The sequence below is a fragment of the Anolis carolinensis genome, chromosome 5 (genome assembly GCF_035594765.1).
Source record: "Anolis carolinensis isolate JA03-04 chromosome 5, rAnoCar3.1.pri, whole genome shotgun sequence".
Taxonomy (NCBI): domain Eukaryota; kingdom Metazoa; phylum Chordata; class Lepidosauria; order Squamata; family Dactyloidae; genus Anolis; species Anolis carolinensis.
In genome coordinates, this window is record NC_085845.1 from 113,266,006 (window position 1) to 113,278,963 (window position 12,958).

General features: G+C 40.9%; 1 protein-coding gene across 6 annotated transcripts in view; it reads right to left on the reverse strand.

Moving 5' to 3' along the window:
• prom1 (prominin 1) overlaps positions 1–12,958 on the reverse strand; it is a 133,749-nt gene that overhangs the window by 75,482 nt on the left and 45,309 nt on the right. For all 6 annotated transcript variants that reach the window (XM_062982185.1, XM_062982184.1, XM_016993315.2 and 3 more), the window contains exon 3: positions 1,181–1,239. In XM_062982185.1, the coding sequence (XP_062838255.1) occupies positions 1,181–1,239 (59 nt within the window). The remainder of the gene's footprint in view (positions 1–1,180; positions 1,240–12,958) is intronic.

Here is a 12,958-nt window from a genome sequence, read left to right on the forward strand (position 1 = left end):
CTTGGGTGATGGCTGGAGTTTTATGTAGGTATCTGTCAGTGTGCATAGGTTTCCTGTAATCTGTGTGGCCCAATTGTTGATTTGATTTGTGGATGACTAGGACATCTAGAAATGGTAGTTTTCCTTTGTTTTCTTTTTCCATGGTAAATAGGATGTTTGGGTGCATGTTGTTGATGTGGTTCAGGAACATATTGTGTTCTCCTCTGTGGCTCCAAATGGTGAAAGTGTCACCCACATATTTAAACCATATAGTGGGGTTTTTGGTGCTGTTTCCAGGACTTGTTTCTTGAAGTGTTCCATGTAGATTCCACTTGCCTCACTGGCAGCAGAACCTCTGAAGATGCCAGCCACAGATACAGGCAAAACATCAGAAAATAATTCTACTGGAACATGGCCATACAGCCTGAAAAACTCATATCTTTGTACAGATTTCAAAAGGACTGGCTTAATCCAGACATCATTAAGCCAGTCACAAGATTATCAATAAACCTAATCAACTATCCTTTTCAGTAAATTACACTAGTGTCTTTAAGAATTCCCTTATCCTGGAGTACTTTCTCAATCTGTCATACAAGAGAATGCAGGCACACATCCTACATTTGAGATTTACTGTAACTTATCACACCTATTATTTCTTTTCATTTTTAATCCATCTTTTAAGACTACAGATTTCATAACCTAAATTGTACACTCCAGAGCACACCTAGCAGACCCTCATGGTCACTGATGATGGGAGAGGGAGAGAAAGTAATAGCCAAGATTTATCTCAATGACATTTATCTAATATTTCTTATCTACTCAAGAAGAACCAACTGAAGTCAATGAAGCCCATCTGACCTATGTAAACACACTCTCTTGCTTCTTCTATGTGGAAAATGTTGCTTCAATAATCTATCTCAAAATATGAAAGGTAAGGTGTGAAGAGAGTTTTTGGGGTTGGGAATGGAATGGAATGAGTCATTAACACATTGGAACCAACATCAAAGACTCAATACAGAAGACAAGGACATCATCGCTATGCAAACACTGAGTCCTCTGGAAACTTTTCATTCCTGAGATTCAAAAAGAAAATGCATCAATGATAGCTCAGTTATCAGTTTAAAATTAAAATCTGCATACATATATAGATATGCAACTGCACATTTGCCAATACCATAGGTAAAAATAAAGGAAAAGATACCTTTTGGTAATCACCTGGCTTACTTCCAAATGATTGCTGTGCCAGTTTTTTAATAAGATCTGAAAATAAGCAAAAAAAATTCTCAGAGTTTAGAAATACTGTACTCTCAAAACAAAGTATTTTGTAAATGCATTATTTAAAACATTTCTCCAGTGTTAATCAAATGGCAATGTTAGTTACTATAACAATGGCTCTCATTTCACTTATTCAGACCTGATACTCCAAGATAAAATTCTTCATGGTAGTGATGGCAATAAAATTTGTCAAAATGTTTCGAGTGCACAGGTAATCTCAGTATGGGGCTGCCGATCCTATATTACTTTCCCACTAGATGTTAGGGGGAAATGTATGTCCTCTGTTATTAGCACCTCTTTCCCTCTGAAACAGGCTTTTCTCAGAACAATCATTATTATAATCATTATTACAAATTAAGCCCATATCTACCCCGTAATGATCAATCACGAAACAAAGCACCTATCTCTGCAAGACAGAGAACTGAACACATGTTATGACAAACAGGTACCTTTCACTTTCATGTTATATTTTGTGAGTAAATGCATTATATTTTATGCATCATCATGGTCCTGATAGTTACTGCATGGCTATCAGGCACGGCCCCTATGGCGATGGGGATGCTGCTGGTTTCAATCTATATATATAAAAAGGTAAAGTTATTTGTGCCATGACTACAACAACACAACTATACGCCCCAGAACCACCAAACTTGACAACACAACGCAAAAGCCTTGCCTCAAGGTTCATACAACACAACCGAACCCCCAAAATGGAACTGGGACCCGCAAAACCCCCAAAACCAGCAAATATAAAGAGCACATGTGCCATACACAAAAAGGCGCGCGCCCAACATACTCCCCAACCCCTCCCTTCAATGGTTGCTCCCGCACAGCGGCGAGGCCTGCACGGAGCCCCCCTCTGCTACCCTCCAGCAAAGCCTGGCCAAGAGGAGGGCCAGGGGAGGCGGTGAGGAGAAGGCCCGGCGGCCAGAACTCCTCCCCGGCCACCCTCCTTCGGGGCCTCCTCCGCCTCCTCTGCCCCGGCACCGAGAAGAAGGTGTCAGCATGCTCCTCCTCCTCCTCCTCCTCCTCCTCATTGTTGTGAGGGAAACAGACTGAGGAGGAAGGAAGGGAGGGGCCTGGCCCACACCGTCCCATGAAACAGAGGTACGGAGGTACCGGGGGGGGGGGGCAGGAGGAGGAGGAACGGGAGGGAGGAAGACTTCTCCCTCAATTACTTACATTTTCTACTCCTCTTTCCCTCAATTTACCCCTCAATTCTCATAATAACAATAACAACCACAACAACAATAATAAAAACCATCACAGACAACAAGCAGCCAGGCACTGAAGCTGTGAGGCCATTCAGTGCTAATCAAGATTCACACTTGGCCTCCAAATCAAGCATCACTTATCCAAGGTTCTCTATTACCTAAGGCAGTCTCCCTTTTAGTACTCAATGTTTTTCTACTAAATGTGGCAATGTTTTCATGCAAAATTCGAAAATACAGAAATTACTACATAACATTACTGTATATCATATGTAAGAATTACTGTGCTCTAATAAGAAAACAGAACAATATAATCTCTAAAACCAGGACAATAAATACAAATCAACACTCACAAGACAGGAAAATTCCAGACAGGGGAATTCCAGATATGAAACAATCAGACCCAACTAACACCTCCCAACAAAGAATTCCCTCAACCAGGAAACAGCCAGGCCTCGAACCTGCAAGGCCATTCAATGCTAATCAAGGTAACTAATTGCAACATTCATACTTCCTCCACTCAGACTATTCATTACTATTCGACCTGCCCAACCAACAATTCCACAAGGTAGAAAGCGGCCAGGCTTCAAAGCACCAAGACTATTCACTCCTGTTCAACCAGGCCAACCAGGATATATCCTAGATGGATAGCCCTCAGGTTTGTAAGCCATCAGGCCACTCCGTCCCATTCCACTAGCCCAAGCAAGGAGGCCCCTATATAGAAACCGCCCAGGCTTACAAGCACAAAGGCTATTCAGTGCAATTCCAATTGGCCACAGCAACGTGCGGCAGGGCACAGCTAGTGTGATATATAACATACTTTGACCTGAGTAAATGGATACTTAATGGTCTCATTGCAAAACAAAACATATTTGTCTTGTAGATAAAGTTTTTTCTTTAGGATGATACTGTTCGCAAGCTTATTCAGGTAGATGCTTTTTAAATAATTGGCTTTAAACTTTGATAGATTTTACGATTTGTGTCAAAAGTGCCAAATTTGAAGAGATCCTGCAGGATGCTGGGTAGTTGCAAATTTGGCAGTATTATGTCCAGCACAAGCATAATGTTTGGTCAAAATTTCAAGTCCGTATCTTCGTTTGCATGGAAATTGTTGCAGTCTGAATATTGGTCAAAATTTGTCGCAACACATTTTGATGCACACTTTGAGTCAACTTGTTTAACTGGATTTTGCATCCATAATGTTAAAATTAATTTCATCTGAATCAGAAGGAAAAAAAACTGTACAGGATTTCAATTTACTAGCCATTCTTATACATTTAGTTTCAATTTTATTGATCCCCAAAATTGCATTTTCGTAAATGTCATGCACACCCTGACTGACTACCCTTCAGAAAAGGGAGTCTAGATCAGCAACTATTGCAGTTAGAGACCTCAAATTTTGATAAACTTGGTTTAACACCTGACTGGCACTACAGCTAAAATTTGAACAAAATTGGAGACATGATTGTTGTGAATGAGTCTTCTGAGGCTGTGAGTAATAATGGACGGATCAGGAGAGGAAGGAAGAACCCTCACGAGGAGGGCTCGCTGGCAGATTTATACAGGAAGAGAATCAGGGAGATTGATGAGGAGTCTTCTGAGGAAGATTCATGTGGGGACTTGGGAGGGGATCTTGAGCTGGAAATGAATACTGAGGAACCAGTGGTGATGGAGGAAGTTGGCATAGATTGGGCACGGGCTCCAGAGGATCTTGGGGAGGAATCTGGGTCCATGGATGCTGTAAATGCTGGAGAGACTTGGGTATCTTCAGAAGCAGATCCCACATGGTCTGCCTGGAGGAATGAGGGTAGTTCCACAGGTGTGGATAGAATTGGGTGTGGGCAGGATGATCTTGACTCTGATGAGTTTGGGATGCCTGATCCAAGGGCATTGGCTGTTTGGAGCTCAGATTCTGATGAGGAGTTTGGGACACCTGATCCAAGGGCATTAGAGGTTTGGACGCCCAATGAAACCTAAATAAATTGGGGATGTTGGGTCACTATGCTTTGCATGTGGCAAGGTGTTGCTGGGTGCCATTGGGTTTCCTGTACGTGATTCTGAAGACTAGTTTGGGACTTTGCAACAGATGTAAGTTTGATCCGGGTTATTCTGCAACGGAGGGCTGGAATTGTGTGGGTTTTCCTGGACTGCACTGTTATTACTATTTTGCATTAGCTGCTGTTCGCCTCCATTGTCTTGGCTCTTTGTGCCATTCCATGACGTGGACCTTCTTGTGACGACTTCACCTCTTGGACCTTGGACTGGAACTCAACTCGGCTTTCCTCTTCGCTCCCAAACTCGGCTTGGCGTTGTTCCTGTCTTTGTGGCTGTCTACTGTTGCTGACTACTGGCTTTGTTTCCGACCCTGACGCATTCTCCTTATCCCGACTTCGGACCGACTTGACTACGTTAGTGTTCTGCTCCTTTAATTCCTGGCTCGGCATTTGTCTCTGCAGCGGTTTGCCGCTAACTCTTCAGCGTCTTCCAGTTTCGCTTGTTTTTGCCGCTCACAGCAAAAAGCTTTTTAGCCCGGTTTGGGTTCTTGTTTCAGTTTGGAATCGCTGTTGTACTTCTGGGTTTTGGGAAAGTTTTTGGGGCTTCATAACTGTTTGCCTTTGTTTGTTTTGCCATTTTGAGCCTGTTTTGAGCTTTTGGGCTGAGTTCAAGTATTCTATGTTAAATCCGGATTATATCTCTGGTTAATCCGGATTATATGCCAATTAATGCTTTTGGCGTTTTTCCTGCTTTGACTGCCAAATAACACTGAAGATTAAGTGTTTCAAGTCTCTGTTAATTTACTAAACTATTTTTGGACTATTACTTTAATAAACTATATTTTGGCTCTCAGTTGGCATCTGACCTTTGACAATGATGGTGGGAAGGTTTAGACCACCTGGCATGGAATGACCCTAATGCAGTGGTTCTCAACCTGGGGTCCCCAGATGTTTTTGGCCTTCAACTCCCAGAAATCCTAACAGCTGATAAACTGGATGGGATTTCTGGGAGTTGTAGGCCAAAAACATCTGGGGACACCAGGTTGAGAACCACTACCCTAGTGGATACTTCCTACTGAAAACTTCACTTTATTTCTCAGTCACTCTCCACCAGAGTGCTCCAAGCAACTTACAATTTAAAATATCATTCCACAATATAAAAACATTTAACATAAAAACATTCAAACCACATCAATCAATGAAAATATGGAGGGGGGGGAGAATAGCCCAATGGCATCATTCGTTTGCATGCATACAGAGGCTCCCTAACAGCAATCCAGCCTTTCCCATGGCTTTAAATCCATAATGGACACCAAACCCTTTTCTCTATTTTACAGAACAATAGAAAACTGCATATGCAGCACAATAAGATGACAGAATCCTGTGAAACAAAGCGGACATGAGGAACAGATTTTTAAATGATCCTTGCAAAATAAAATAGCATTACTTTGTAATGGAGCAGAGAGGGGGTTGAGTTTATACCTCTTTTCAGTTAAGTAACACTTCTATCAGGATGTTTATACCTGTGGACTTTTGAAATTGGCTCACTTACCACTGCATTTTGCTGCATGCTGAAACTGTCAGGGAACATAATTCTGTTGTCAAAAACGGAAACCTATGAAAGTAGCTTTACTGTTAGGATTGTGGCATGGTACATATGCCAATTAACTAAATTACTTTTACTCTATGCCAGAGCAGATGTAAGGACTGTTTTGTATGACTAATAATCCAAAGCTTTGACACAACATATGTTTTATCACAGAGGTTAAAGGGGATTTGCCTTCTAAAGCTTATTCACAAGACTAATTACATTAATTCTTTACTCAGTCGCTTTCCTGGTCGTCTTGCGCATTCAAGGATGCCATCTGTTTTTTTAGATACACTGTTTACAGTGCGATCGTAACATGTTTTGTAATAACACAAATCTCTTTAGGAAGGTGCTAAATAGTTACTTGAGTTAAGAATTGTATTTATCTTCAAAATATTCATAAAGAGAAATCTGGACCAGTGGTAATAAAACAATAAGGTTTGTCTTTCAACATAACACACTACCCACAACCTAAAGATACACCAAGAGAGAACAAAGGCTTAGTGATAATCTTTCAAGACACTTAAGTACCCACAAGAAATTGGAACACAATTCCTCTGCCAGGAAAGCTTTAGTTGAGTGGATGACAAGTAAACAGTTCAGCTAATATATAGGGGCTTCTCAGAGTGTAAAGCACCTTCTATCTCAATACAGCACTGGTGATATAAGGAAGGCTTTTTAAAACTCTGTGTCCTAAAGTCTGAGGTCATCTAAACACTTCTGCCTGCATTGAAATGGTGTTCTCCCTAATCAGATACTTTTAACTAGCAAAATGATTGAGAATGGTTCACACAGGAAAACACTTAGTACGGCATGAAATTGTCCTCATAATTTAATTCAGTTTTGTTCTTTAAAAAGTTAAAAACTACCCAACACAACATTCTGATGTTTAGAGCAGTTCACACTATTATCTTACTCATTCTTGCAACTGCATCATAAACAAACACAGGCATGAAATTGAGTTTATTAGGAAGTGCTAAGAACTTCAAACAGTTGGGCACTCGATGCCAAAGCAGAATTCTAGGAATAACAAGTCCCTTCAAATCAGTAGCTCCCAACCTTTGGTCCTCAAGATATTTAGTACTTCAGTCCCACAATTCTTAACAGCTGATAAACTGGCTGGGATTTCTGGCAGTTGAAATCCAAAACACCTGGAGGATCACAGGTTGGGAAACACTGTGTTAGATACTGAATGCTCTCAACCTGGCAAGAGATACTTCTGGATTACGAATCAAGAGCACTTGCCTTTCTGTCTGAAAATTTAAAAAAGGCTTAGTGGTTGATGATATACATCAAATCCACGCTTTAAAAATGCCTTAAGAACCCCTTTTATGCAGTCAACATATTAAATTACTATTACTGTACTAAGAGCAAAGTTCTCAGTTATGCTGAATACTGGAACCACAATCCACCCACTGCAGTTACAGTTCGTCTACAATAATGCTTCTAAAACTGTGGGTTCTGACCCCAAATGAAGTCATCTTAGCTTAATGTTAGGGTCACGAAAAATGTTACCTAGTGGCTGTTTCAGACACTTACACAAATCTGTGCAGTTGTGCAGTGTTTACAGTGGACTCTGCAGAAGATGCCCTCACACTAGCAGCCTTTAAGAAAGACCTGAAAACATGGCTCTTCCGTTGTGCCTTTGGAGAGTAATCACTACATACATCCCTTTTGCTGCTCTCCTTCAATATTTGTCCTCCAGATCGCACCACCACTTTATGATCCTGTCCTCTGTGGTTTTTACTCCTACTTCCTTTCTCACCTCGAGTTTTAATCTAGTGTTCATGTGGCCTGCCCTTGGTTTTATTATTCTTTGATCTTGTTTAATGTAGTGTATACTTTCTTTTATTGTGTTGTTTAATGTGCTATGATTTGTTGTTCTATTATATTTTGTTATATTGTATTGTTCTGGGCATGGCCCCATGTAAGCTGCCCCGAGTCCCCATTGGGGAGATGGTGGCGGGGTATAAATAAAGTTTATTACTATTTTTATTATGCTTCAGCTGTTCTTAATAAAAAGGAAGATCAGCCTTTGTAACAAGCCTTGCAAATGTTGATTTCTTACTGGTGAATATTTGATTTTTATGCCTTTTTATATACCTGAGGTCATGTACACATTTGTGGACTAAAAGGGGTCATGAGTGGAAAAGTTTAAGAAGCCCTGCTCTACAGCATGGAAAGATAAAGATAAATGGGATCCTTCCATTGTACATTTACAACTGAATGCTTCAATGAGAACCAATGTGGTGTAGTGGTCTGAGTGTTGGACTTTGATTTTAGATAAAGGTTTTCCCCTGATGTTAAGTCCAGTCATGACCAACTCTGGGGGTTGGTGCTCATCTCCATTTCTAAGCCGAAGAGCCGGCGTTGTCGGTAGACACCTCCAAGGTCATGTGGCCGGCATGACTGCATGGAGTGCCGTTCCGCCAGAGCGGTACCTATTGATCTACTCACATTTACATGTTTTCGAACTGCCAGGATCTGAATCCCCGCTCAGCCATGAAAACCCATTGAATGACCTTGGACAAGTCACACGCTCTCAGCCTCAAAGGAAAACAAAGGAGAAACCCATTTTAACAAATCTTGCCAAGAATACCTCACAGTAAGTTAGTCTGGAATCACCGCAAAACAGCAGTGACTTGAAGGCACACAACAATACCAAATGTTGGAATAAGGGAAGAGTATCAAAATGTGGAGGGTGTTGATGACAACAGTGTTTGCAAAAATGTTGTATAATTGAACTGTATCTCCCTGATGGCTGCACATTCTGTGACAAACCTAGGTTTACACCATGCTATAATTCCAGTGAAGCTACTAGAAGGCACGCATATTTAAAACAAAAGTCACTGTCATCACTTGGGCCACACCTGCATTTAAATCAAAAATCTATACCAGTAGAAATAGTGGTTCATATACTTTGAATACTTATACATACAAAAATCCCACAGCTTTCATCCTCACAATCATGATGGTGAGTTTGCTAACCCCCCCCCCCCCCAAAAAAAAAACCCAAACAAAACAAAACAGATAATAAGATAGACAAGACATTGCCAAAATTCTACAACATGCTTGCTTGGCTAAAATAAGCACACAAACAAGAATAGGAACTTAAAATAGTTAACTATGCAATATAGTTGATAATTCTGTAGGTCCATATCATCTTCAACTTTTTCTATAGTTCTTTCTCCAAACCACCATCTGGCAGGGATTTGAAAGGGATTAAGGGCAAGAGTTCAACTGAGGGTGTTGCTGCAGATACCATAGCCTGTTTCAACCTGCTAGTTTCTAAACGTATGGCTACTATATGTAACTAAGGTCTTTGATTTTGTCTGGAGGACTGTGTTTTTTCCTTTCTAAATTGAGTTTTTTTGAAATGCATTTTCTCCAATAAATTTCATTGTACCAAGACAAGAGGTTCGATTCACATGTCATCAAACTGTTGAAGAACTTTTGTTCATAATGGCTTTCACAGCCTGGAACACTTGAAAAGTTGAGCAAAGAGTAGGCAGTTGAGAGTTGAGGAAGTTCTCCCTTGCTAGTTCAATTAAGTGTTACAAAAACATCAAACAGATCAGAGTAGTAGTAGTAGTTGATGTTGTTTTTATGTTTATTGATACTCCAAAAGATTGCATAGGAAATCCTGGAACCTGTTTGAGGCCCAGATGGTGATTACACAAACCACAGAGCACTAATGCACATTAAAGGACTTTTCTCACATGCTTTTGAGGGAGTTGGTTGTCTGGCCGCCAGTTTGACACTAGCTTTGAACTGCACTAAATGGTCAGTTAAATGAGACCAGAGGCATCTGCCTACAGTGCAGTTTGATAGATCCAAAAGGACACTAGATTGGAGGAGGCTCATCTATGGTTAAGTGGTAGTGGCTAACCAAAGGATCAAGTAGATGCCTATCAATATACAACTTATGGTAACCAGGTAGATATATAAAAATATCTTTCTTAAATTTAAGAAATCTTGTCAACTGGATCCATTAAAAATTGCAACAGCCCAACTACTTATGGAGGTCAAACAATCCAGCCTGAAAAAAAACAAAAAAACAAATTATCAGCCAACTACAGTTGTCACTACTTTATTTCCAGAACCATTTCAAAGTGCTGGTGATTATCTTTAAAGCTCTAAACAGTTCAAAACCAGGTTATCTGAAAGAATGCCTTCAAATGAACTCATCGAGTCTGTAATACAAGTTGCAGAGGCTCTTCCCACAGATTGCCAGCAAAAAGCATGGCACCTACCTTAGAAACCGCATCTCCCCCTACGAACCCGCACGTTCTCTCCGCTCGTCGGGGGAGGCCCTTCTCTCGCTCCCACCACCCTCGCAGTCGCGGTTGGTGGGGATGAGAGAGAGGGCCTTCTCCGTCGTGGCCCCCCGGCTTTGGAACTCTCTCCCTAGAGAGATCAGGCAGGCCCCTACCCTACCCTCGTTTTGTAGGAGTTTAAAAACCTGGCTCTTCCAGAAGGCCTTTGACACCTAATTAGATGTTGGACTGATCCATCTGCCCATTTTATAATAGCCCCCTTTTCTGAGATGTTGCCAATGCTATTTTGCACTTTATTGTCCATTTCTACCGGCACATTCTGTTCTGGATTTTATGAATTAGTCTCCTGTTTTAATATTGTATGTTTTTTGTATGCTTTTTGCTGATTTTAACGATTGTTTTATTGCTATTGATGTTTTACTGGTATAATTGTTTTATAGTCGTGCTATTGATATTGATTGTCTTATCGGGTTAGGCCCCATGTAAGCCGCCCCGAATCTCTTCGGGGAGATGGGGCGGGGTATAAAAACAAAGTTATTATTATTATTATTATTATTATTATTATTATTATTATTATTATTATTACTGTTACAATGATTGTCCCTGTAAGAACTTGACATGTGACATTCTCCACTGCAGTAGGACAACTCATCTTATTGTTCCTCTCAAGAAAATAAGATATATGAAAATTCATCAGGGAAAAAGAAGCACATCGAGCTTAGATCAAGAGCCTCTTCCAGACAAATCCTCCCTTGTACACAGTTGTCCACACTCATTTACCTTCTGTCCCCAGACATGCAAGGGCTATTCAACTGAGGATTTCCATCTGGACTCAATTCTGTGATGCCATGGATAATTATTGCTAAAGTGAACTTGCAACCCTTGGCTCCTACTAGTTGCGGAAGGAGAAAAGTATCATTTAAACGACCTTATATTTTTCTGCAAAATCACAATCTCTTGGGGCCTCCCCAATTCTGTTTTTCCCCCAATTCAGTAGGGTTGTCCAAATTTTCATTATGTTTCTCATTTCGTAATTATTTCGGATTGTTCTCGTTTTTTGAAAGGAGTATTGAAACGTTTTCCCTGGGCGCAACTGGCAATGTAATTCGAACCATCGTTGGCCCATTCTCTAATTGTTTCTTAAAATTTTCATTAAATTTTTTCCTTCCAAAAATTTTTTTTAATATATTTTTTAAAAATAATAATAATTTTTTTTGTTTCTGCAACCTAACATGAATGGGAGCCTAGCGCAGCCTAACATGGCTACCGCTCCCTGGCCAATCAGAGACTTCCACGATGGCTGAAAAAGGTGGGGGCTAGCGTCCTCCGTGTCCACGTGGAGGATCTCTATAAAAATCCCCTCCCTAACTGAGCCAAGCCATTCTGGGCTAGGATACCGAGGAGAGAGGGTGGTTCGCGCACGCTGGGAAGCTGCTTGCTTGCTTGGGGGAGAGAGGGCTAAGTGACTGTTCTGGCTATAGTGGGTAGAGTGTCTGTCTGTTGTTGCTGGTTCGATATTGTGTTTTTTTTTGGGAAATTGGCTTGGGGCTTGTGGCAGAGTCCTTGCTGTGGCTTTAGGGAACTTTTATTTTTCCAAAGGACGTCTGCGTTCCTGCAAGTGCAGAGCTTGGGGTGCTTTACTTTTCTACTCCAGAGGGAGTCCCTTTGCCTTTCTGTTTTCTTTTTTGGAATTTAGCAATCACCACATCAGCCCTTCTTTGCAATCCTGAAAGGGGGGGGGACTTGAAAATAGTTTCCAAAGGACGTGGGGCACCTGCCAAGGCATTGCTTCCCTCACGCTCCATTTCTATTCCCAAGCCTTGGGCTGAGTTTTATTTCTGCAATCACAAAGTCAGACACTGATTTGATTCAATAGAGGGTCCACAGCAATTTATAGTTTCCAAAGGACGTTGCCAATCCTGTCAAGGCATTGCTTGGCGTGTGCTGCATTTCTAATCCAAAGTCCTCAGCCAGAGTTTCATTTTTGCAATCACAAGGTCAGCCAGTGGCACCATTGATCAAAAGATTCAAAGGCAATTTATAGTTTCCAAAGGACGTTGCCAATCCTGTCAAGGCATTGCTTGGCGTGTGCTGCATTTCTAATCCAAAGTCTACACAAGTAGAAGAGGGACTTTTACAGTGATAATAACCCAATTGAACAGGAAATAAGACTTTCAAACCAGGAACAGGTTTCTTCAAATATTGAAAAATAGTGTATTATAAAAAGTTATGAAAATTCGCCAAAAATCATAGGAGACAGGAAACGTTCTGCAATTTGTTGAGCAAAGAGTGTGGAATGTGTTCTCCCACTGTACCAAATTTGATGAGAATAGCTCAAGAAATGAGGGCGGGAGACCCCCAGAAAAGTCCCCCCCGGTTTCCTGTTTTTTGGCGATTGCGCATGCGCGTCCGCCATTTTAGAAACATTTTAGAAACATTACGAATTTTCGGAAATATCAGAAAATTTTGGGTGAAAAATTAAGAAATAATTTCTATATCGAAGAGCCGGCACCCCCTACTTTAGAAACGAGAATTGAAACATTTTTTCCATCGATCGGACAAGCCTACAATTCAGCCCCATTTATGCTTCCTGCTATGTCCAAATGTTAACTTACTTACACTCATGTGCACCTT